The sequence below is a fragment of the Emys orbicularis genome, chromosome 1 (assembly GCF_028017835.1).
Source record: "Emys orbicularis isolate rEmyOrb1 chromosome 1, rEmyOrb1.hap1, whole genome shotgun sequence".
NCBI classification, from domain to species: Eukaryota; Metazoa; Chordata; order Testudines; family Emydidae; genus Emys; species Emys orbicularis.
In genome coordinates, this window is record NC_088683.1 from 146042770 (window position 1) to 146061344 (window position 18575).

The window sequence follows — 18575 nt, forward strand, 5'->3', positions numbered from 1 at the left end:
CCCATTGGGGGGGGGGGGCAGACCTTCCCCCATGAAGGTCTTGGACAGACTCACTGCTCCCTTCCTGGGCAGCCTTTATATAGGGCTGAGCCTGGCACTGATTGGCTGTCTCCAATCTGGGCCCTGATTGGCTCCCAATAAGCCCTTCTCTCATTGGCTGTCTGTCTGCACAGGTGCCCTGGCCTGCTGCAGCCCACACTCTTAGGGAGTGGGGTAACCCCCCCATTGCAGGGAGTGATCAATCTGTTTGGGTTGTCCTGCTGGCTGGAGCCCTCTCCTTCCCTTTCTGGGCTGCTGCTGCTGGCTGGAGTCTCCCTTCCTCCCTAGACTGAGGGGGGGGCCTTGCCAGCCTGCCCCGCCCCCCCCCCCCCGGAGGGAGAAGTATGGACCCCACCACTATCACCTAGCGGTCTCTCCTGCCTCCCTGGCTGGCTGACTGCTGCTGCTGTGTTGGAGCTATTGCCGCTGTCGAGGAGAAAGAAGAGAGGATTCCTGCTGCAGGAGATTTTGTAGGGGGTTTGTTTACGAACTGAGTGACTTTTACCATCTCTGCTCCTGGCTGGTGGTGACTCCTGTTGCTGTTGAGGGGAGCAAGGGGGAGAGGTGCAGAGCCCTCCCCCTCGCCCATCTGCTTCCCCCCCCCACTACCATCCCCACCGCTGCCCCCTCCACCACCCCGCATACCACCTGGACTTGCTCTTCACCCCTCGATGTGGCTGTTTGTTCTCCCACCTTTTTACCACCTGGAACTGTTTGCAGCAGTGAGCAGAAGGACTGAGTTATTCAGGCCCACGTGGGCGCACGTACCTCCCCACTTTGGACTTACTCTATTCCCCCAGCTGCTTTTGGCTGGCGGGGTCCCCTCCCTGCTGTGCCTCCCGGCCCCCCTGTGTTAGTTTGCCCCTCCCCTGCCTGCAGCCTGCCCCACCCGCTACCTGCTTTGACCCTCTAGGGATTTCCCTCTCTGTTAGTTTGCCTGCCCCACTCTAGCCCTTCAGTATTTGTTACCTGCCCTGCCCCAAACTTTGGGCTTTGGTTAGGTTGCCTGCCCCGCCCTTAACCTTGTAGTTCCCCCCTGTGATTTGCCTGCCCCTTGTTTTTTCCTCTGCCCTCCCTTGCCTGCCCCCACCAGTTCGGTCCCTCTTAACTGTGCGCCCATGCTCCCTCCATAAGCGCCTGTGTCCCCTTTTAGTTGTGCCCCCACCACTGTTCACAGCCTCCCCACTGATATTGTAGTCCCTCCCCTTCCCAGTGCAGCCGGAGGAGCCGGTATCCCTACCCAGTACCTGTGCCCCCCTTTTGTCCCTGTGTACCCCACCGCTGGCGTCCTCCTCCCCTGCCTGCAGCCTAGCGGGGAGGAGTGGTTGCTTCTTCCCTTTCCCCCGATTCCCCCTGGTGTTCCCCGCCCACTGGTGCCCTCCTTCCCTGTACACAGCCTAACAGGGAGGAGTGGTTAGCTGTGTTCCCTTTCCCCCATCCCCCCTGCATATCCCACCGCTGGACCCTCCTCCCCTGCGTGTTGCCTAGCAGGGAGGAGTGGCTGCCCGTCGCCTCACCCCCACATTAGGGCCTCCTCTTGCCATCATGGAGGAGGACCCTGCTCCTGCCCCTGTCCCAACCCCTGTTTCGATCCCCAACCCTGCCCCTGTCCTTTCCTCTGCTGACACTGTGGTGTTCCCATTGCCACCGCCCCTGCCCGCCCCAGCAGCTGACCTCTTGGCCACCACTAGCCCAGACTCTGCCGCTGCCATGGCCGCCCCTTCCACTGGCAAAAAGGGCCAGGGGAATAAAAAGGGCAAAGGCCCAACCCGGAAACCAAAACCTCCCGTCAGTGGGGCTGACCTCCCTGCCGCGGCCCCGACACCTGCCGCGGCCCCTACTTCCCCTGCCATTCCTTCCACCAGCTCTGGGGGCGATCCATCTCGAGCCCCCAGAGCATACGCCCAGGTGGCTGCTGCCCTCCCCGCACGCCACTGCGCCATCCGCCCCGACCGCCGCCTCCGGTACCATCCCTGGTGGCCGGGGCCCCTTCCCCTCGATGACCAGGAGGCACGGCATCCGTTGCCTCCTGGTGCCTGCCTCGCCGCAGTTCGAAACATATGTGCGGGCATTGGCAAGGGTGGTGGGGCCCACGGCCGTTGTAGCGACCTCCAAAATGTACGGGAAGGTCGTATTCTTCCTGGCGTTGGAGGCAGCTGTGCAGGAGGCGGTGAAGAAGGGCCTGGCAGTAGGGGGCGTGTTTGTTCCCTTGGAACCCCTGTAGGACCTGGGCGTACTGGTGGTGTTAACCTCTGTTCCGCCCTTCCTTCCCAACGTTGCCCTGCTACCTGCCCTCTCCACCCCGGGGAAGCCCATTTCCATCATCAGCCCTCTCCCGCTGGGCTGTAAGGACCCCTCCCTCTGTCACAATCTGTCCTTCCGCCGGCAGGTCCAGATCCAGCTATTGCTGGCGGCACGTGATGGGGTGGCGCTCGAGGGGTCCTTCCTGGTGTCCTACCAGGGGGCCAATTACCGGCCCATTATATGACGGGGGAGGCCCAGAGCTTCCTCTGCCAGGCGACGGGGCACGTCCGGAGGGACTGTCCCCTGGCCTGGCATGGAGGGACCCCCGAAACCCGGGAGGGTGCCAGCCTTGTCATTGCTGGCAACCCTGGCGGCCCGGCTACCACGGCCCCTCTTCCTCCTGCCACAGCCCCCGCTCGGGCCCCAGGGACGGCCAAGCGGGCAGGCCTCACCTCCATCGGTTGCAGTTTGGCGGGGCCCGAGGAGGAGAGGGCGGCGAGACCCCTGCCGGCCGAGGGAGAGGCCCTGTCCCAGGGGGAGGTTTCCTTTCCCCCCGCTGTCCCGCCTTACTGCCCCGAGCCCCGAAACCATCGCCCTTGACCCCTGTCCCCACTGACTGGCCCTCCACCTCAACTTCCACCTTGGAGGGCTAGGTGCTTGTCCAGGGGAAGCGCGGCGCCCACAAATTGCGGGCTCTATCCCTCCCCTCCGATGAGGAGGGCGAGCAGGCCCCCCGAAAGATGCTGCCAGGGGCCGGGGCTGCTACATCTTCCGCCGCGCCCCCGGACGGAGCCCAGCAGGAGGCGGCAGCTATGGAAGCCATGACAGCGGACGGAGGCGATCCTGCCCCCCTTGTCAAGTCACCCCCTGAGGAGGCCTCTGCAGGAGTTCCCCCGGCCCCTGTACCATCTGTGCCCCCCGCCGCCGCCGATGCCAGGGCAGCTGTTGCCCCGGTTGCTGGTGGGGAGGACTCTGGAGCCACAGGGACTGATTTTACGTCCATATTTGAGGAGATTGAGGTCCTGGGTCTGACCCCGGTTACCCAGGTGGAGGACAACCCCCCACCAGCGGGCCTCAGTCTGGGTGGCGGTTTAGCCCCGCTGCCCCCTCCTACTCCCTGCCCCTCACCCCATGCTGTAGACCCCGCTCTTGTCCTCGGGGCTCCCCTGGCCCTACCCATCAGCCCGGCCGCAGATACCACCCCATGTGAGGCCACCGAGCCCCGTGGGGTGACGGCCAATGCCGAGCAGCTGGGCCCTGAGCCTGTGGGCGCACCCACTCCCAACCAGACAGAGCAGTTAGCCTCCCCTCAAGAGGGGGGGGCCCCCTGATGACTCCATCCTGCCGGACGTCGTGGCTGCAGGTGACGCGCTTGCAGTGACGCCTGTGCCCGGCGTCGGTGATGGCTCCCCTCCTGCCCTGAGTCCCAGTCGAGAGGAGTCACACCCCAGCTTGGCTGCTGGGGACCATGTATCCATTTCTGTCCCCGTTCTCATTCCAAGCCCTGCCACTGCCCCGATCCTGTCCCCTCTCTTGCCCCAGCGCTAGTCCCAGTCTGGACTCCCGCTCCAGTCGCTGCCCCTGTTCCAAATCCTGTCCCTGTCCCTGCCCCTGCCTCTGCCCTTGATCCTGCCTCCAAAGCATCGCCTGTCCCCTTCCCCTCCACCTCCCATTCTATTGCCGCCCCCGAGGTTGTCTCGTTCTCGCTACCCATGGACAAGCCTCAGGGGGTGGTTTTCGTGTCTCCCCTTCCCGACATTATGGCGGCTGCACTATTCCCTCCGCTGCCTCCTTCCTTGCTGGGGATGGAGATGGGCTGCCCGGCGCAGCAGCGCCAGGGCTCGGCCCCTTGTTTGCCTGTCTCCGCAGGCCGCGAGGATCTCTCGGGGGCCTTACCGGAGGATGGCAGCAGATTGGCTGCCACGTCCCCCTCCACGCTGAGGGATGAGCTGCGCCACTTCCTGAAGGACACCTGTGGCTCAAAGGGTAAGGTGCAGCTCGCCCTCCAGCGCTGGGGGGGACTTCCATCACATCCTTTGGGCCGTGAAGGCCTTTTTGGGGGAGGGGAGAGGGACTGGGAGGCAGGACATCGAGGCCTACCGGCAGGCCCGCAATTTCCGCAACTCCCTCGTGACCTTTGGGGTCGAACATGGGTTGTTGCGGGCCTTCGGGAGGCTGTCGATCACCCTGCCCATGAGGATCCACCCCAGCCCTCCCTATGAAAGCTGTCATCTTTGCCACAGTAAACACCTGGGGCTGTAGGGTGGGTCTCCGCAGGAGCCAGGTGCTCTCCTTCCTTCGGGAGGGGGGTACTCTGTGATCTTCCTGCAGGAGACCCACACGGCTCCAGCCGTCAAGGCTAGCTGGCGGCTAGAGTGGAGGGATGGTATATTTTAGTCACCTCGGCACCCGCTCGGCCAGGGTGGCCACCCTGTTCTCCCCCGAGCTACGGCCCGAGGTGCTGGGGGTCGCCGAGGTTGTGCCGGGTCGCCTGCTGCACGTCCGGGCCTGTGTGGAGGGGCTGACATTAAACCTGGTCAACGTCTACGCCCCGAACAAGGGCCCGGAACGAGTGCGTTTCTATCAGCAGGCGTCGGCCTTCCTCGGCACCCTGGATCCTCACGAGTGCCTGGTCCTGGGCGGGGACTTCAACACCACCCTCGAGGACCGGGACCGCTCAGGAGTCGAGAAGTCCCAGGCAGCCGCGGGCGTCATCAGGGAGATCATGGACCATCACTCCCTGGTGGACGTCTGGTGCGACCACCACCCGGACGACGACACCACCTTCCCCTATGTCCGGGTGGAGGACGCCACTCCCGGTTGGACCGCATTTATTTCTAATGTTTCTATCTGGCACGGGCCCACATCTCCGGCATCTGGTCGGCCCCATTCTTGGATCACCACCTGGTGATTGTGACGGCCTCTCTCAGTTTGGAGAGGCCAGGGCCGGCCTATTGGCATTTTAATAACAGCTTGCTGGGGGACGTGGGCTTCATGGCATCCTTCCGGGAGTTCTGGCTGGCCTGGCGGGGGCAGCGGCGCGCCTTTCCCTCAGCGAGACGGTGGTGGGATCTGGTAAAGGTGCGCGCACGGCTCTTCTGCCGCGATTACTCCCGGGGTGTCAGCCAGCGGAGAGATGCGGTGATAGGAGTGGGAGGTCTTAGAGCTAGAGAGGCGTCTGGCCTCAGGCCCCAAGGATCCACCCTGGGAGAAGCGGGAGGAGCTCCAGGCCCTGGAGGACCATCGGGCCCAGGGCGCCTTCGTTCGATCCTGCATCCGTCTCCTTCGGGAGATGGATCGCGGCTCCCGTTTCTTCTATGCCCTGGAGAAAAAGAGGGGGGCTAAAAAGCACGTCACCTGCCTCCTGGTGGAGGACGGCGCCCCCCTCACGGATCCGGAGGAGATGCGTGGAAGGGCCAGGGCCTTCTACGCCAGCCTTTTCTCCCTGGATCCGACCGACACTGAAGCCTGCAGGGTGCTCTGGACCAGACTCTCTATGGTCAGCGCGGGCGACCGAGACCGGCTGGAGCTGCCTCTCTCTCTGGCCGAGCTCTCGGAAGCCCTCCGTCTCATGCCCACCAACAAATCCCCGGGCATGGACGGGCTGACTGTGGAGTTCTACCATGTGTATTGGGACGTCCTCAGCCCGGACCTTGTCACCATCTGGGCCAAGTCCTTGCAAAGCGGGGTCCTCCCTCTCTCGTGCAGGTGAGCTGTGCTCGCCTTATTGCCAAAGAAGGGGAACCTCCGTGACCTATGGAATTGGCGTCCTATCTCACTCCTCAGCACAGACTATAAGGTCGTAGCGAAGGCCATCTCGCTGCAGCTGGGGTCCGTGATGGTGGACTTGGTCCATCCCGATCAGACCTACACCGTCCCGGGCCAGACCATATTCCATAACTTGTATTTGGTCTGGGACCTCTTGGAGTGGGACGTAGGGATGGTCTGTCGTTCGCTCTCCTGTCCCTTGACCAGGAGAAGGTGTTCAACAGGATGGACCACAGGTATCTCCTGGGCACTCTGCGAGCCGGTCAGCTTCAGGCGGGGAGTACGGCAGGGGTGCCCCCTCTCAGGCCAGCTGTACGCACTGGCGATTGAGCCCTTCCTGTCTCCTCTGCTGGAGGTTGACGGGGTTGGTGCTTTGGGAGCCGGAGCTGCAGCTAGTCCTGTCAGCGTACGCCGACGATGTGCTCCTCACGGTCCAGAAGCTGGGCGACCTGGTGCGGGTGGAGGCCTGCCAGGTCGTTTACTCGGCAGCCTCCTCCGCCCGGGTCAACTGGGTCAAGAGCTCTGGTCTGGTGGCCGGGGACAGGTGGTAGGCGACCTCCCTCCCACCCGAGCTTCAAGCCATCTGGTGGAGCACGGGTCCGCTGCTCTATTTTGGTATTTATCTATCCGCCACGCATCCTTCTCTGCCGAAGAACTGGCAGGATTTGGAGGGTGAGCGGCTGTGGAGATGGACAGGACTGCTCCGGTGTCTCTCCATGCAAGAGAGGGCGCTGGTGCTGAACCAGCTAGTGCTGTCCATGCTCTGGCACCGACTCAACACCCTGAGCCCGGCCCCGGGGATTCTGGCCAGGCTCCAGAGGACGGCCCTGGAGTTCTTTCGGCCGGGGCTGCACTGGGTCCCTGCAGGGGTTTTGAATCTTCTTCTGGAGGAGGGAGGGCAGGGCCTGGTCTGCCTTCGCAGCCAGGTCCATGTCTTCTGCCTCCAGGCCCTGCAGAGACTTCTTTATGGTGCAGGTAGTCCGGCGTGGAGCATGTTGGCGCACGCCTTCCTCCGCTGCCTCCGAGGGCTCCGATATGATCGGCAGCTCTTTTTTCTCCACCCGACGGGTCTTCCGCGAGACCTCTCAGAGCTGCCGTTCTTCTACCAGGACCTTCTCCAGACCTGGAAGCTCTTTTCGGCGACCAGGTCCTTTGTGGCCACCGAGGGGGCGGACCTCCTCACGGAGCCCCTGCTACACAACGCCGATCTACGTGTGCAGGTGGCGGAGTCTCCCTCAGTGTGCCGGAGGTTGGTCCTGGCAGAAGCCACTAGGGTCAGAGACCTCCTGGACTACGACGGGGGGACTGGGTGGATTCCCATGTGCTTGGTCGGCGCATGGGGCTCTCCACCCTTCCAAACCCCCCTGTGCGTACTCCAGGAGGTGGAGGCCGCCTTGTCACCCATTTCTCTCATCTTCCTGCAGCAGGCCCTGCGAGAGGGTGCTCCCTGGACCCTCCAGACATTTTTATTTGGCCCCTGTTCTGCGAGCACCCCGGCCTCCCAGTTCCCACACCCCAAGCCGGCTGCACACCCTGCAGCCGGTCCGGTTCCAAACTGCGCCTAGGGACCAACTGTACATGCTCGTGCTCCACACACTGCATTTCCTCACCCTCGCATCCCGCCCCGACACCAAATGGTGGGACTATCTTCCACCTAAAGAGGGTGAGGAGCCCCGGTGGGACAGCCTTTATTCCACCTTGGTCCCACGGCCCGCCGGGGACATCGGTTGGTGGCTCCTTCATGGAGCCGTGAGCACGGGCATATACCTGGCGCAGTTCATACCCGTACCCGAGGCCTGCCCCTTTTGCGGTGTGAGGGAGAACCTGGCGCATGCCTATCTTGAATGCGCCAGGTTGCAGCCCCTATTCCGGCTCCTCCAGAACCTCTCGTTGAGGTTCTGGCTGCACTTTTCCCCACACCTGTTCCTTTTTGCACACCCCATCTGTGGCCCTACGAAGTCGCGAGACCTCCTCGTCAACCTCCTCCTGGCCCTGGCCAAACTCTCCATCTATACTACCAGGAGGAGGATGCTGGACAAGGGGGTTCTCTGCGACTGTGGATCCTATTTCCGTTCCTCCCTAGTTTCACGCATCTGGGCAGAGTTCCACTGGGCAGTGTCCGCTGGCTCCCTCGACACCTTTGAGGAGCAGTGGGCGCTGTCCGGGGTTCTCTGCTCGGTGTCCCCATCCGGTACCCTCGTTTTGAACCTATGACCTTCACCTCAGTCCCTGTTTTTCTCATTTGTTGTCCCCCGTAAGCACTTGGTCCCTGGGTCCAGTGATCCCTTCTGCTAGACTGGGGGAGGGGCCTTTAGAAGTGGGCGGGCTTGTGCCTGCCCACCTCCCGTGTTTTCCAATAAGACTACAGGGGGCAATCCATGTGACCTCAAAACTCTTTGAGAATGATATGGCAGAGAGGAACCTTCTTTGTTTGCAGAATCTTTCATCCTATGTTTGGGACTGTGATGGATATGCTAAGAATGGAACTACGACCCCCACCAGACCCTTCCCCGCTGCACTTCCCTTTCCTCTGACAAGGTACAGGGAATGGTCTTGAACCAGGAAAGGGCCGGGCTATTGTGGGAAGCGGTGGCCGCATGGCAAGTGAGGAGCTGCAGAGAGCTGTATGCAGAGGGCAGTCCCCAGGAGCTGTATGCAGAGCTGCACATGGAACAGGCTGTGACTGCCAGAGATAACAGCTGGCTGCAGGTCTGTGAGAGGTTTATGGAGGAACAGCAGCGGCTGGGCAGGGAGCCAGTGGAGAGCAGCCCCAAAGAGAGATACTAAGTGAACCTGGCCTGGAAACCTGCAAGGTCCCATTTGCTTGAATAGAGATTGGACTAGAGAGGGCACTCAAGGCACTAGGCCAGAAGACCCTTGACTCTCAACTGGACTGCCCCAGAGACCCAAACATTTACCAGTATTGCTCCCTATGAACTGTAACTATTTAAGCCTCTGGACCTAGTGTGTGTAGAACCTTCCCCTTTCCCTTCGCCATGTGTCTGAGCAGTTAGTGGGACCAATCAGACCTAGCTGCCGAAGCACCTACAGTGCTTGCCTCCGAGTGACGGTGTACCGGGCACGCTGCTGGCACTTCAGGGGTTTGGTGTACTCCAGCACCGAACTGCCCCAATAATTACAGGATTGTTTCTAATGGATTAAAGAAGAACTTGGGCTGAGACTAACACGTCCCTCTTGGGTTTGGTGTTTTTACAGTATGAACTTGCTCTGCTTGTGGGTACAGTGCATGTGTTTTAGCTGGTACCCACACACCAACATGGCTGAAACATGCAACTCCCTCTCTCATTCCTTTCCACTGGGGGTGCTGGCCCATCTTCTGTACGGCCAGAGACCGTGATGTGCAGCAGTCAGGGGTGTTGGGAGAGGTTTTGTTTTCTATGGCTAGTGACTGTCCCTAAAGTTTCTCCTACCAGCGCCCTATTGCCTTTCACTGCAGCTGCCATTCCCTGAATACTAGGAGGTGACTGGGTTGGAAGGAGGGGGCACCTGTGAGTTGAAGTGACCACGGGTCAGACACAGCAACATCTTAGCCATAACGTAGATGTGTAGATTTTAAGGCCTGTAGGGACAATTAAATAATCTAGTCTAACCCCCATACACATGACAGACCATCAAAGTCACCCCTGCATTGAGCCCAACAACCTGGATTAGACCAAACTGTTACAGCCCTCGGGAGTCTAAACTATTGTTTGCCACGGGCAGAGACTAGGAGGGACTGAGGGGCACCCACACCTGAGGCCCCTTTAATGGCAGGGAATTGATTTGGTGAGATATACCCAAATGATCCTAGCAAGTGACTTGTGCCCCATGCTGCACAGGATGGCAAAAACCTCCGGTGTCCCTGCCAATCTGACCTGGGGAAAAATTCCTTCCTGACCCTAAAAATGGAGATCACTTAGACCCTGAGCATGTGAGGGAGACCCACCAGCCAAGCACCTGAGAGAAATAGTTTTCTATATCACCTGAGAGCACTTGCTTAAGTAGCCCCTGTCCCCTCACGCCAACTCCATGTGGGGTGGAGAATCCATCATTTCCCTTGGTACTTTGTTTCAATGTTTAATCACCTATTTCAAATTTGTCCTTTATTTCTAATTTTAAATTATCTTGCATTAATTTCTTTATTATGCCTTTCTCTGCTAGATGAAAGAACCCTTTAGTACCCAGTATTTTCTCTTTGTGAGGGTATTTATGCACCATAATCAAGTCACCTCTTCATCTTCTTTTTGATAAACTGAACAGATTGAACTCTTGTCTCTCACTGTAAGGCATCTTTTCAGCTCTTTTTAAAATAGCTCTTCACTGCCCCTTGTCCAATTTTTCACAGTTAGTCTTAAAATGTGAACAATGCAACTGGATGCAATGTTTTGGTATTGGTCTTACCAATGTTGAATACAGAAATAAAATCAGCGCCCTATTTCTAGCCATTATTCTCTTGTATATACTTCCAAGAATTGTGTTGGCCATTTTGGCCACAGCATCACCCTGGGATTTCATGCTGAGTTGTTTGTCCATTATGACGCATAAATCCTTCTCAGAGTCACATATGTATGACCTTGCATTTTATCAAAGCTCATTCATACAATGGAATTCCCTCCTCAGTCACCTTCACCTGCTGCTGTTCCTTTTCTCTTTCCTTTTCTCCAGGATCTGCGTGTGCCATTTTGGGGGGAGTTCTCCTTCTCTCTTTGCCTGTGAGCAATGTGACCCCCCTGGATGGACTGACCAAACCCAGGATTCCTTCAGCCTGAAAGAAGAGGGGAGAGTTGACCTGCTCCCTCTTTAACGCTCCAGTCCCAAGCCCTAGGCAGAGTCAGAAGCCTGGGTTCCCTACTAAAGCACAAACATCCAACCTGGGGCTACCTCCTCTCTCTGGTCATTTCCTTTGTCCTGCACATCTGTCTTGAAGACACAACCCCTGGAACAGATTAGCACAGCCCCTGAGATTTCCTTTCTCAGTCTCCAAGGGTCAGTACACTCTATTACATGTCTCCATAATGTTTTCTGTTTTTCCCTTTTAAAAGTAAATTGTTTTATTCCTAGTCTCTTCATATGACCGTCCCACCCCCAAACTTCCTGCTTCCAATCATCTGCTTTCACTTTCTGTCAACATTTTCTATCTCCATTGTACCTGTGTACAGATGAAGTGATCAGACTGAATGCAGGATTTGTGGTAAAGGAAAGAAAGACATTTCTGTGAAATAGTGATGTACTCTGCATGCATTCTGATACTGATTTCACTGAGGGTTCATCCAGGGAACACTTCTGGCTTCTCCACTGGTCAGTACTCAGCTCAGCATTGATATTAAACTATATTTGTAGATGGCATTGGAAATAAACATTCCACTGTGTGAACATGATCAGTTTTACTGGGGTTTCTAGTAACAACTCAGTGACTTATTTGTTGTAGCTTTATCGGTTCAGTGGAAATCCAGACTCTGATTAACCTTCCCCTTGTCACTATTGTCTATAAAGTATTTATTATCCTAGCAGAAATATTCATCCTTTGTATTTATCGCTAATGGGGAATTCTTTTCTCCATTTTTTTAATTTCAGGTGTGAATTACCCAGGGAAAATTTCCCATTTATCTCCTTGGATTCAATGAACGTTTCAAATCTGAATTTGCTTTAGGAACAACCATGTTGCTCACTGCAGAATGTTCTCTTGCTGGTGTCTCTCTTTTACCACATGTCTGATAGAACATTCAGTAGAACCCCTCCCTCCCCCTCCAACAAATAGCCTGCCAGACCCAGAGGTGGCCCACCCTTGTCTCTTGATTTGTTCAATTTCAGCCTCTCCCTGTGATGAGCCCTGGAAACTGCACAATTCATCTGGCAAGAAAAACTTCCACTATGGGGAAGACTTTCAGAAAGGATTTAATAAGAAAAAAGGAACAAATTGAAGCTGAAGAAATTACAGGGATAAAAAATCAGGAAACTTCCATCCTGGCCAATCAATGGGAAGTTATACAGAGGAAATTTGTGAACCTTTTCCTACTCGGATTTGAATTTCCTGCAACTTCACACAACTTCTATAGAAACCCCTGCTCTGTCTATCTACTGTCTCTGGGCATCATGCCAGAGGGAGCATTTCTCAGAGAAAGAGGCAAAGCTTTTACATCATCCCACGGTTATTTGGTCCAATCACATTGTTCTGATACTGATCCCCCAGAGTCACCATGTCCCACATCATCATAACTTGTGTCTCCAGGAGGCAGGAACAGGGTTTCTTTCTCCATCCCAGAGACACCTTCACTCCTTAGCGAGTGCAGATTCCAACCTGAAAATACAAAGGGAGACACATACAGTCAGTGGATCCATTTTATAGCTACGTGTGGCCGCATAGCAAGGGTGGAGTTCACTCTCTGGTATGGGTTAGAAAATGTTCCCTCTTTCTTCTTCTCATTGGGTCCATGACAAGTTTTAATCCATCTCTGTACATATTCTGGAAGTAAAATCCTTGGTTTCCAGACCATTTACAGTTGCCAAGTGAGAACTATATTCACCTGTCACTTCATGTATAAAACCCAATCACTTACCAGGAAGTAGCTCTTACTTAAGGACATTGTATAATTCACTCTGCGCTAATCATACACATAAGCACGTTATTCTTATCAAGTACAAAGCAATGGATATTTGATCGCCACTCCACTTCCTTTAGGGAGGCTGGTGGTGTCTCTGCTCATGACACAGTGGGGATGGGTGGGGAGATGTTGGCTAAGGATAATGGGAAAAGCCTGACTTTTACACGAAGTGTCACAGGCTCTTTAACATTTGTGCATCAGTAACAGGACTTTGGTTTATAAGATTCTGTCCAAAAGATACAAGCACAGTAAACTCGTGGGAATCCAGTACATCCAGGGTGAGACAGCCACACAAGGATTTGAACCTAGAGATTGAGGGATTTTGCTGCTTTGACCGCGAAGTAGTACACAGCAAGAACTCCCCTTTTCCTGTCACCATTGCAAGCACTGAAACCTCTGCTTTGAGGGAAAGGAGAGAAGGAGAGGTTCCCCCCCCCCCCCCAGGCATTGGGTTGGCCAGGTTTATTCCCTAGCTGTGTAATGCACATTCCGAGCCACCCCATTCTGTAGCCACACTGTGAAGTGCAAACTCACCTGTCTGTGAATCCCTGTTCCTGTCACTCGCCCCAGTGCCTTCCTCATCATTCTGCCCCAAACCAGGGTTATCTTCAGGGTCAGACACGTCTTTGGCATCATCATAACCAGCACCTGGGACATCTCCAGCCAGGACAGGGGCATCTGACATGAAGATGTGAAGTAATTAAGAGAATATTCACAGTGAAGACAGAATTAAAGTACAAGCTGCAGATGCACCAGCCTCACTGGTCCCTGGGGATCTCTCAGCATTTCCCCCCTCAGGGTGGTAAGAGGAGCCCTCCTCTGGAACCCTCAGACTGAGGGATTTTACATATCACATTGATTTGATACATTTCAATAGCTGGTTGAGAGGATCCTAGAGCTCCCAGATGAGCAGGGGAGGGGCAGTTCTAGAAAGGGGTGACTGGGATCTAGTCCAGAGGGATTGCTCCACAAGGCATTTCATTACAATAATTTCAAATAGAAATGGCTTGGAATTGTCCCGAGTTTGTTTCCAGATTCCTAAATTCAACATTATTTTAAAATGTCTTTTCAATGTGTTCTCCTGATAATGTTTACCCCATAAACTACCATCAGTCTCCAATGTACTGACACCACTGGGCGCTGAGCCAGCTAATAAGGTTGGGACATCGACCCACGGGTGTAAAATCTATATGTCCCTCCCACCCACCCCCCTGTCACAGCGTGTCTGACACAGATGTATATAAGCTGCCATAGCTGCATACCAGGAAAGGCTGGCAGGGAACATTGCTGCTATGTAAAGGTCTCTGCTTCAGTGCGTTGTCTTTACAAATAGTGAGTAACCCTAGTGCACACGGCAGTGAGGGTCACAGGGCAGTGACCTGAGCTAAGTACCGCGTGGGCAGCTCCTCAGCAAACTGCTCCTTCAGTCCCTGCAATGGGCCTCTGGCATGACCTAGGACATCACACGCTTCCCTACCGCTGGACCTCCACACAGCTCTTGTAATGCACCTGGTCAGTGCCCCCAGTGTTATTCCAATAGACAATACTGGTGGGTGAACTTTTGTGGTTTTCTTAACAAACCACTATTGTCCCTACTGGGAAATAAAGTTAAATAAATAAATGGAGATATCCTATCTCCTAGAACTGGAAGGGACCTTGAAAGGTCATTGAGTTCAGCCCCCTGCCTTCACTAGCAGGACCACATACTGATTTTTGCCCCAGATCCCTAAGTGGCCCCCTCAAGGATTGAACTCACAACCCTGGGTTTAGCAGGTCAATGCTCAAACCACTGAGCATTCCCTCTATCTAGCATACCACTATCCCTCCCCTGAAAAGGTTAGTTTTCAGTCAGGGTGACGTTGGTTCCAGGAGGCAGATTCACTGCTCACCTCGGCCACCTGGAGTCTGGGGGACGTCGTTCAAGGCAGGCTCCTCCACGTTATCGTAATCCAACTGAGACCCCTCCAGGGAAGCTCCCTCTGGAAGAGCAAACACCACACTCAGCCCATGGCACCAGCAGCGTCTCTTCAGCACAGGTGGTGCTTATAACTACAGCTGCTCAGTTTATGCCACCCCATTTATAATTAGAGATGGGCCCAGGCCAGGAAGTTCAGATCTGGGATTTTGCTTCAGCCTGTTATAGTGACAGGTGCCAGCCCCAAAACTGAGATCCAGAGCTGGGGTCAGAATCTGCAAATTCCCTGTCCCCTAAAATTCTGGTGGGTTCAGATCAGTGAGTTGGGCTGAACCCATCTGTAATTATAACACAGGACAATCTTCTCATATCTCTCGCGGGATGTGTGTTGAGCCCTGCTGGGCATTGACACCTTCCACCCAAAGAGACTGACCCGTCTGCTCCAGCTCCTCACCTGGGGAGGTCACTGGGAGCCACTCCCAGGGGTGTGTGCTCAGGAGATGGTCACATGTTCCCATCCTGAGATTCTGACAGAAATCCTGTTCAATGGGATTAGACCCGACTGTGTACAATGGGAACTGTGTGAGGAGAAATGGCTGCAATTGCAGAAAGTGTCATAGAAATTCTGTTCTCTGCCCAGATTTGGGTCTCTCAGCCTGAGTCTGCCCCTCCCCCGTTACCTTGTTCTGATCCAGGATCGTTTTCCCCCTCGCTGTCTCCGGTGTAATACTGCAGCTTCGTCACTGAGTCATCTGAATAGGAGACTGGAGAGACGAGAACCAGAAATTCATCAAAGTGAGAACAGCAGAACTGTGGGACTGGGAACATATCCGGGGCCAGGAGCAGGATTTCCAGTCTCAGTCTATTCCTTCTTCTACAGGAGATGGTAACTCACAGCGACTCTGAGCGGTGAGAGGCTGACACAGACTCCCCAAGAGAAATCTACATGTTACTGTGGTAAATGTGACTGAGGGGATGCTACAATCAGACCTGAAATATACTGGGGTGAGTGAAGGGCACGTCTCTGGCTCCTGGTCCAGGGAAGTTCCACAATGGTTCTGGCCTCCTCAGCCACAGAGGGGACTCCTCCTTCTTAAGGGTGAATACCCGCCTCCCCCATGAATCAGTCGATCAGCTCTCTGTGGTGTTTCCAGATTAGGCCAAGACAAGCCCAGAGCAGAGTCTGTGATTCACTGTAACCATCTTGGCAGTGATGCTGGGAGATGCCCTGAGCATGTTCCCAGAGCCCCACCACAGCACAGCCCTTGGGCAGGACGTTCCCATCAGACATTGAGACAAAATGGCACAAAGGATAAAAGGGCCGTGACTCAAAGTCATGAGGCTCTCCTGGGCTGATCTCTCTGCTCCGGGGGCAGGAGGGAGCCGACCCAGCAGACCAGTGGCTGTGGTGGGAGGGGGGCACAGAACATTTCCTGCTCCAATGCTCCAGAGCAGTTTTCAAGTGATAGTTTAGCCTGGCCCCAGACAGTCGCTTTCCTGACCCATAACTGGTCACACTCCAAGGCTGCAGGATAGGCAGAGTGACATTAACTGTCCCTAGAATTGGGAGACTCAGTATATGGTGGGAAGGAAACCCATCTCCCTCAGTCTGCATGAGTAATTGCTGGTCTCACCACAGACCCAGCTCCCACAGCTAGAGTGTGGGGGGAAAAAAGATGGTTTGGTTCTCTGGCCATTGGGGGAAAAAAGCAAAAAAAACCCAACATTCTTTTGAGTTGAGCCAAAAATGACTTTAAGTTTTGGCAAATGCAATAGTAAAAAAAAAAAAAGTTTAATTTTAACTGAAACCATTTGATGTTCTTTTGGACATTAGTTAATGTTTGTTTGTTTGTTTGTTTTTTATAGATAAAATTAAAGGAAATTTCTAATGGAAAAATACTATCAAATTGAAAAAACAAATGTTCTCGTTAGTGTTGTACACAAAGAACAGTTCATTTCAGTAACTCCTCACTTAAAGGCATCCCGGTTAACGTTGTTTCATTGTTACATTTCTGATCAATTAGGGAACATGCTCATTTAAAGTTGTGCAATGCTCCGTTCTAACGTCATTTGGCAGCCGCCTGCTTTGTCCACTGCTTGCAGGAAGAGCAGCCCGGTGGAGCTAGCAGGTGGGGGCTTGGAACCAGGGTGGACCAGCAGCCCCCCATCAGCTCCCCACTCCCCTAAGTTCCCTGTGCAGCAGCTGCCTGCATTTCAGCTGTGTCCCTCCCCCCACTGCTATGTGCTGCTCCTGCCCTCTGCCTTGGAGCTGCTCCCCGAGACTCCTGCGTGCTGTATGGGGGGGGAGGGGAAGAAGATGGGGGCTAATGTCAGGGTATCCCCCTCCCCCCTGCTCCTGCACCCTGCTTACCCCATCTTCCATAGAGCAGGGGGGAGACACGACAGAGGGAGCTTCCAGGCAGCTGCAGCTGTGGTTGGGTCTCAGCTTGCTGATCTAACTAACAAGGCAGTGTACTTCTGACCCCACTCTTCAAACTTAAAGGGGAAATGCGCATCTCTGTCTCTCACACACACGCAGGGTATGTGTGTCTGTCCCTGTCTGTCCTCCCTCCTTTCCTGCTGCCTTGTAGAATGTGAGAGTTAACCCTTGAGGGCTCAGCCCAGGTATGCTTTTTGCTGCCCCAAGCAAAAGCAAACAAAAAAAAAAGCTCCGAGAGCGCAATTGTCGAAGCAAAAATGCCGCCCCTGTAATTGTGCCACCCCAAGCACGTGCTTGGTTTGCTGGTGCCTGGAGCCGGCCCTGGCTCAGCCAATTGCTAGTTCATCATTTAGCAGTAAGGCATTCCCTGGGAAATATCCCACCCTCTGACTCCTCCACCTCAACCAAGCTTCACAATCATCATCACTGTGTACCAGTATTAAATTGTTTGTTTAAAACTTATACTGTGTGTGTGTGTGTGTGTGTGTGTGTGTGTGTGTGTGTGTGTGTATACACACACACACACACACACACACACACACTATAGTCTTTTGTCTGGTGAAAAAAATTTCCCTGGAACCTAACCCTCTCATTTACTTTAATTCTTACGGGGAAATTGGTTTCGCTTAACATCATTTCGCTTAAAGTCGCATTTTTCAGGAACATAACTACAACGTTAAGTGAGGAGTTACTGTATTTGGAACAATTTCGTGAAATTGACAGGAATTTGTGAAATGTTTCGGTGTCTCTTAATCTGAATTTTTCACCACAACATTTTGTAATGAAGACTTGTGCCGAGCTCCAATGACAAGTTCACAGGGCTGAAGCTGCAGTGATTTAACTCTGGGTCAGGGCCTCAGATGGAAAGGGCATTAGATAGCTGCTCCCTGTTAAGAGTGAGACCCACAGACCTGAGCGACTGAACATCTCCTGCTTCTCTCTCATCAGGTTATAATCAATCTCCTCGTACACGGCCTCAGAGAAGGGATCCAAGGGTCTTCTGGAACCTGAAAACAAAGGTCAGGGTTTGCTCAGGGTCATTGAAACCAGAGATGGGAAACACTATGGGATCATCCAGCCCCTCCCCCTGGGCCCAGTGTGAGCCTGAACCCTACAGCCCATACCCACTGCTGGAATTTAAATGAGCCAGGTGACAGGGTTTCTTTCCACAACAGCCCTTTGATGATGGTTCCCAGGGTTAGTTCGCTGTCAGGAAGCTTCCTCACATTCATCTTAAATGTTCCCTTTTTAATCTCATCCCATTATTCCGGGCTATTCCCCTTTGGAGCAGTTTAAATAATTCTTCCCCCACGCTGGTGTTTATCTTTTTTTTCCCATCGAGTTCAAGGCCAGAAGGGATCATTAGAACATCTAGTCTGACCTCCTGTATAACACAGGCCACTGCATTTCACCCAGATACCCCTAGGTTTGAGCCCAAAGATGCACTTAGACTAAAGCATTTCAGTCCTCAGCAGAATAAGCTCTTGTGTGCCACAGGTAGAAAGAACGAGCAATGAAGGTACCACCAATGCCCAAGGCAGGCAATCCATTCTTCATGGTTCAGAGG

At 54.5% G+C, this 18575-nt stretch overlaps 2 protein-coding genes across 2 annotated transcripts in view; both read right to left on the minus strand.

Moving 5' to 3' along the window:
* Positions 1–18575, minus strand: part of LOC135873059 (alpha-2-macroglobulin-like) — a 1316454-nt gene that overhangs the window by 522297 nt on the left and 775582 nt on the right. The window lies entirely within an intron of this gene.
* Positions 12201–18575, minus strand: part of LOC135890878 (scavenger receptor cysteine-rich type 1 protein M130-like) — a 152081-nt gene continuing 145706 nt past the window's right edge. The window contains exons 16-20 of the mRNA XM_065418348.1: positions 17920–18015; positions 15249–15332; positions 14543–14632; positions 13188–13331; positions 12201–12349 (exon numbers count right to left, since the gene is read on the minus strand). Coding sequence (XP_065274420.1) covers positions 12201–12349; positions 13188–13331; positions 14543–14632; positions 15249–15332; positions 17920–18015 — 563 coding nt within the window. The remainder of the gene's footprint in view (positions 12350–13187; positions 13332–14542; positions 14633–15248; positions 15333–17919; positions 18016–18575) is intronic.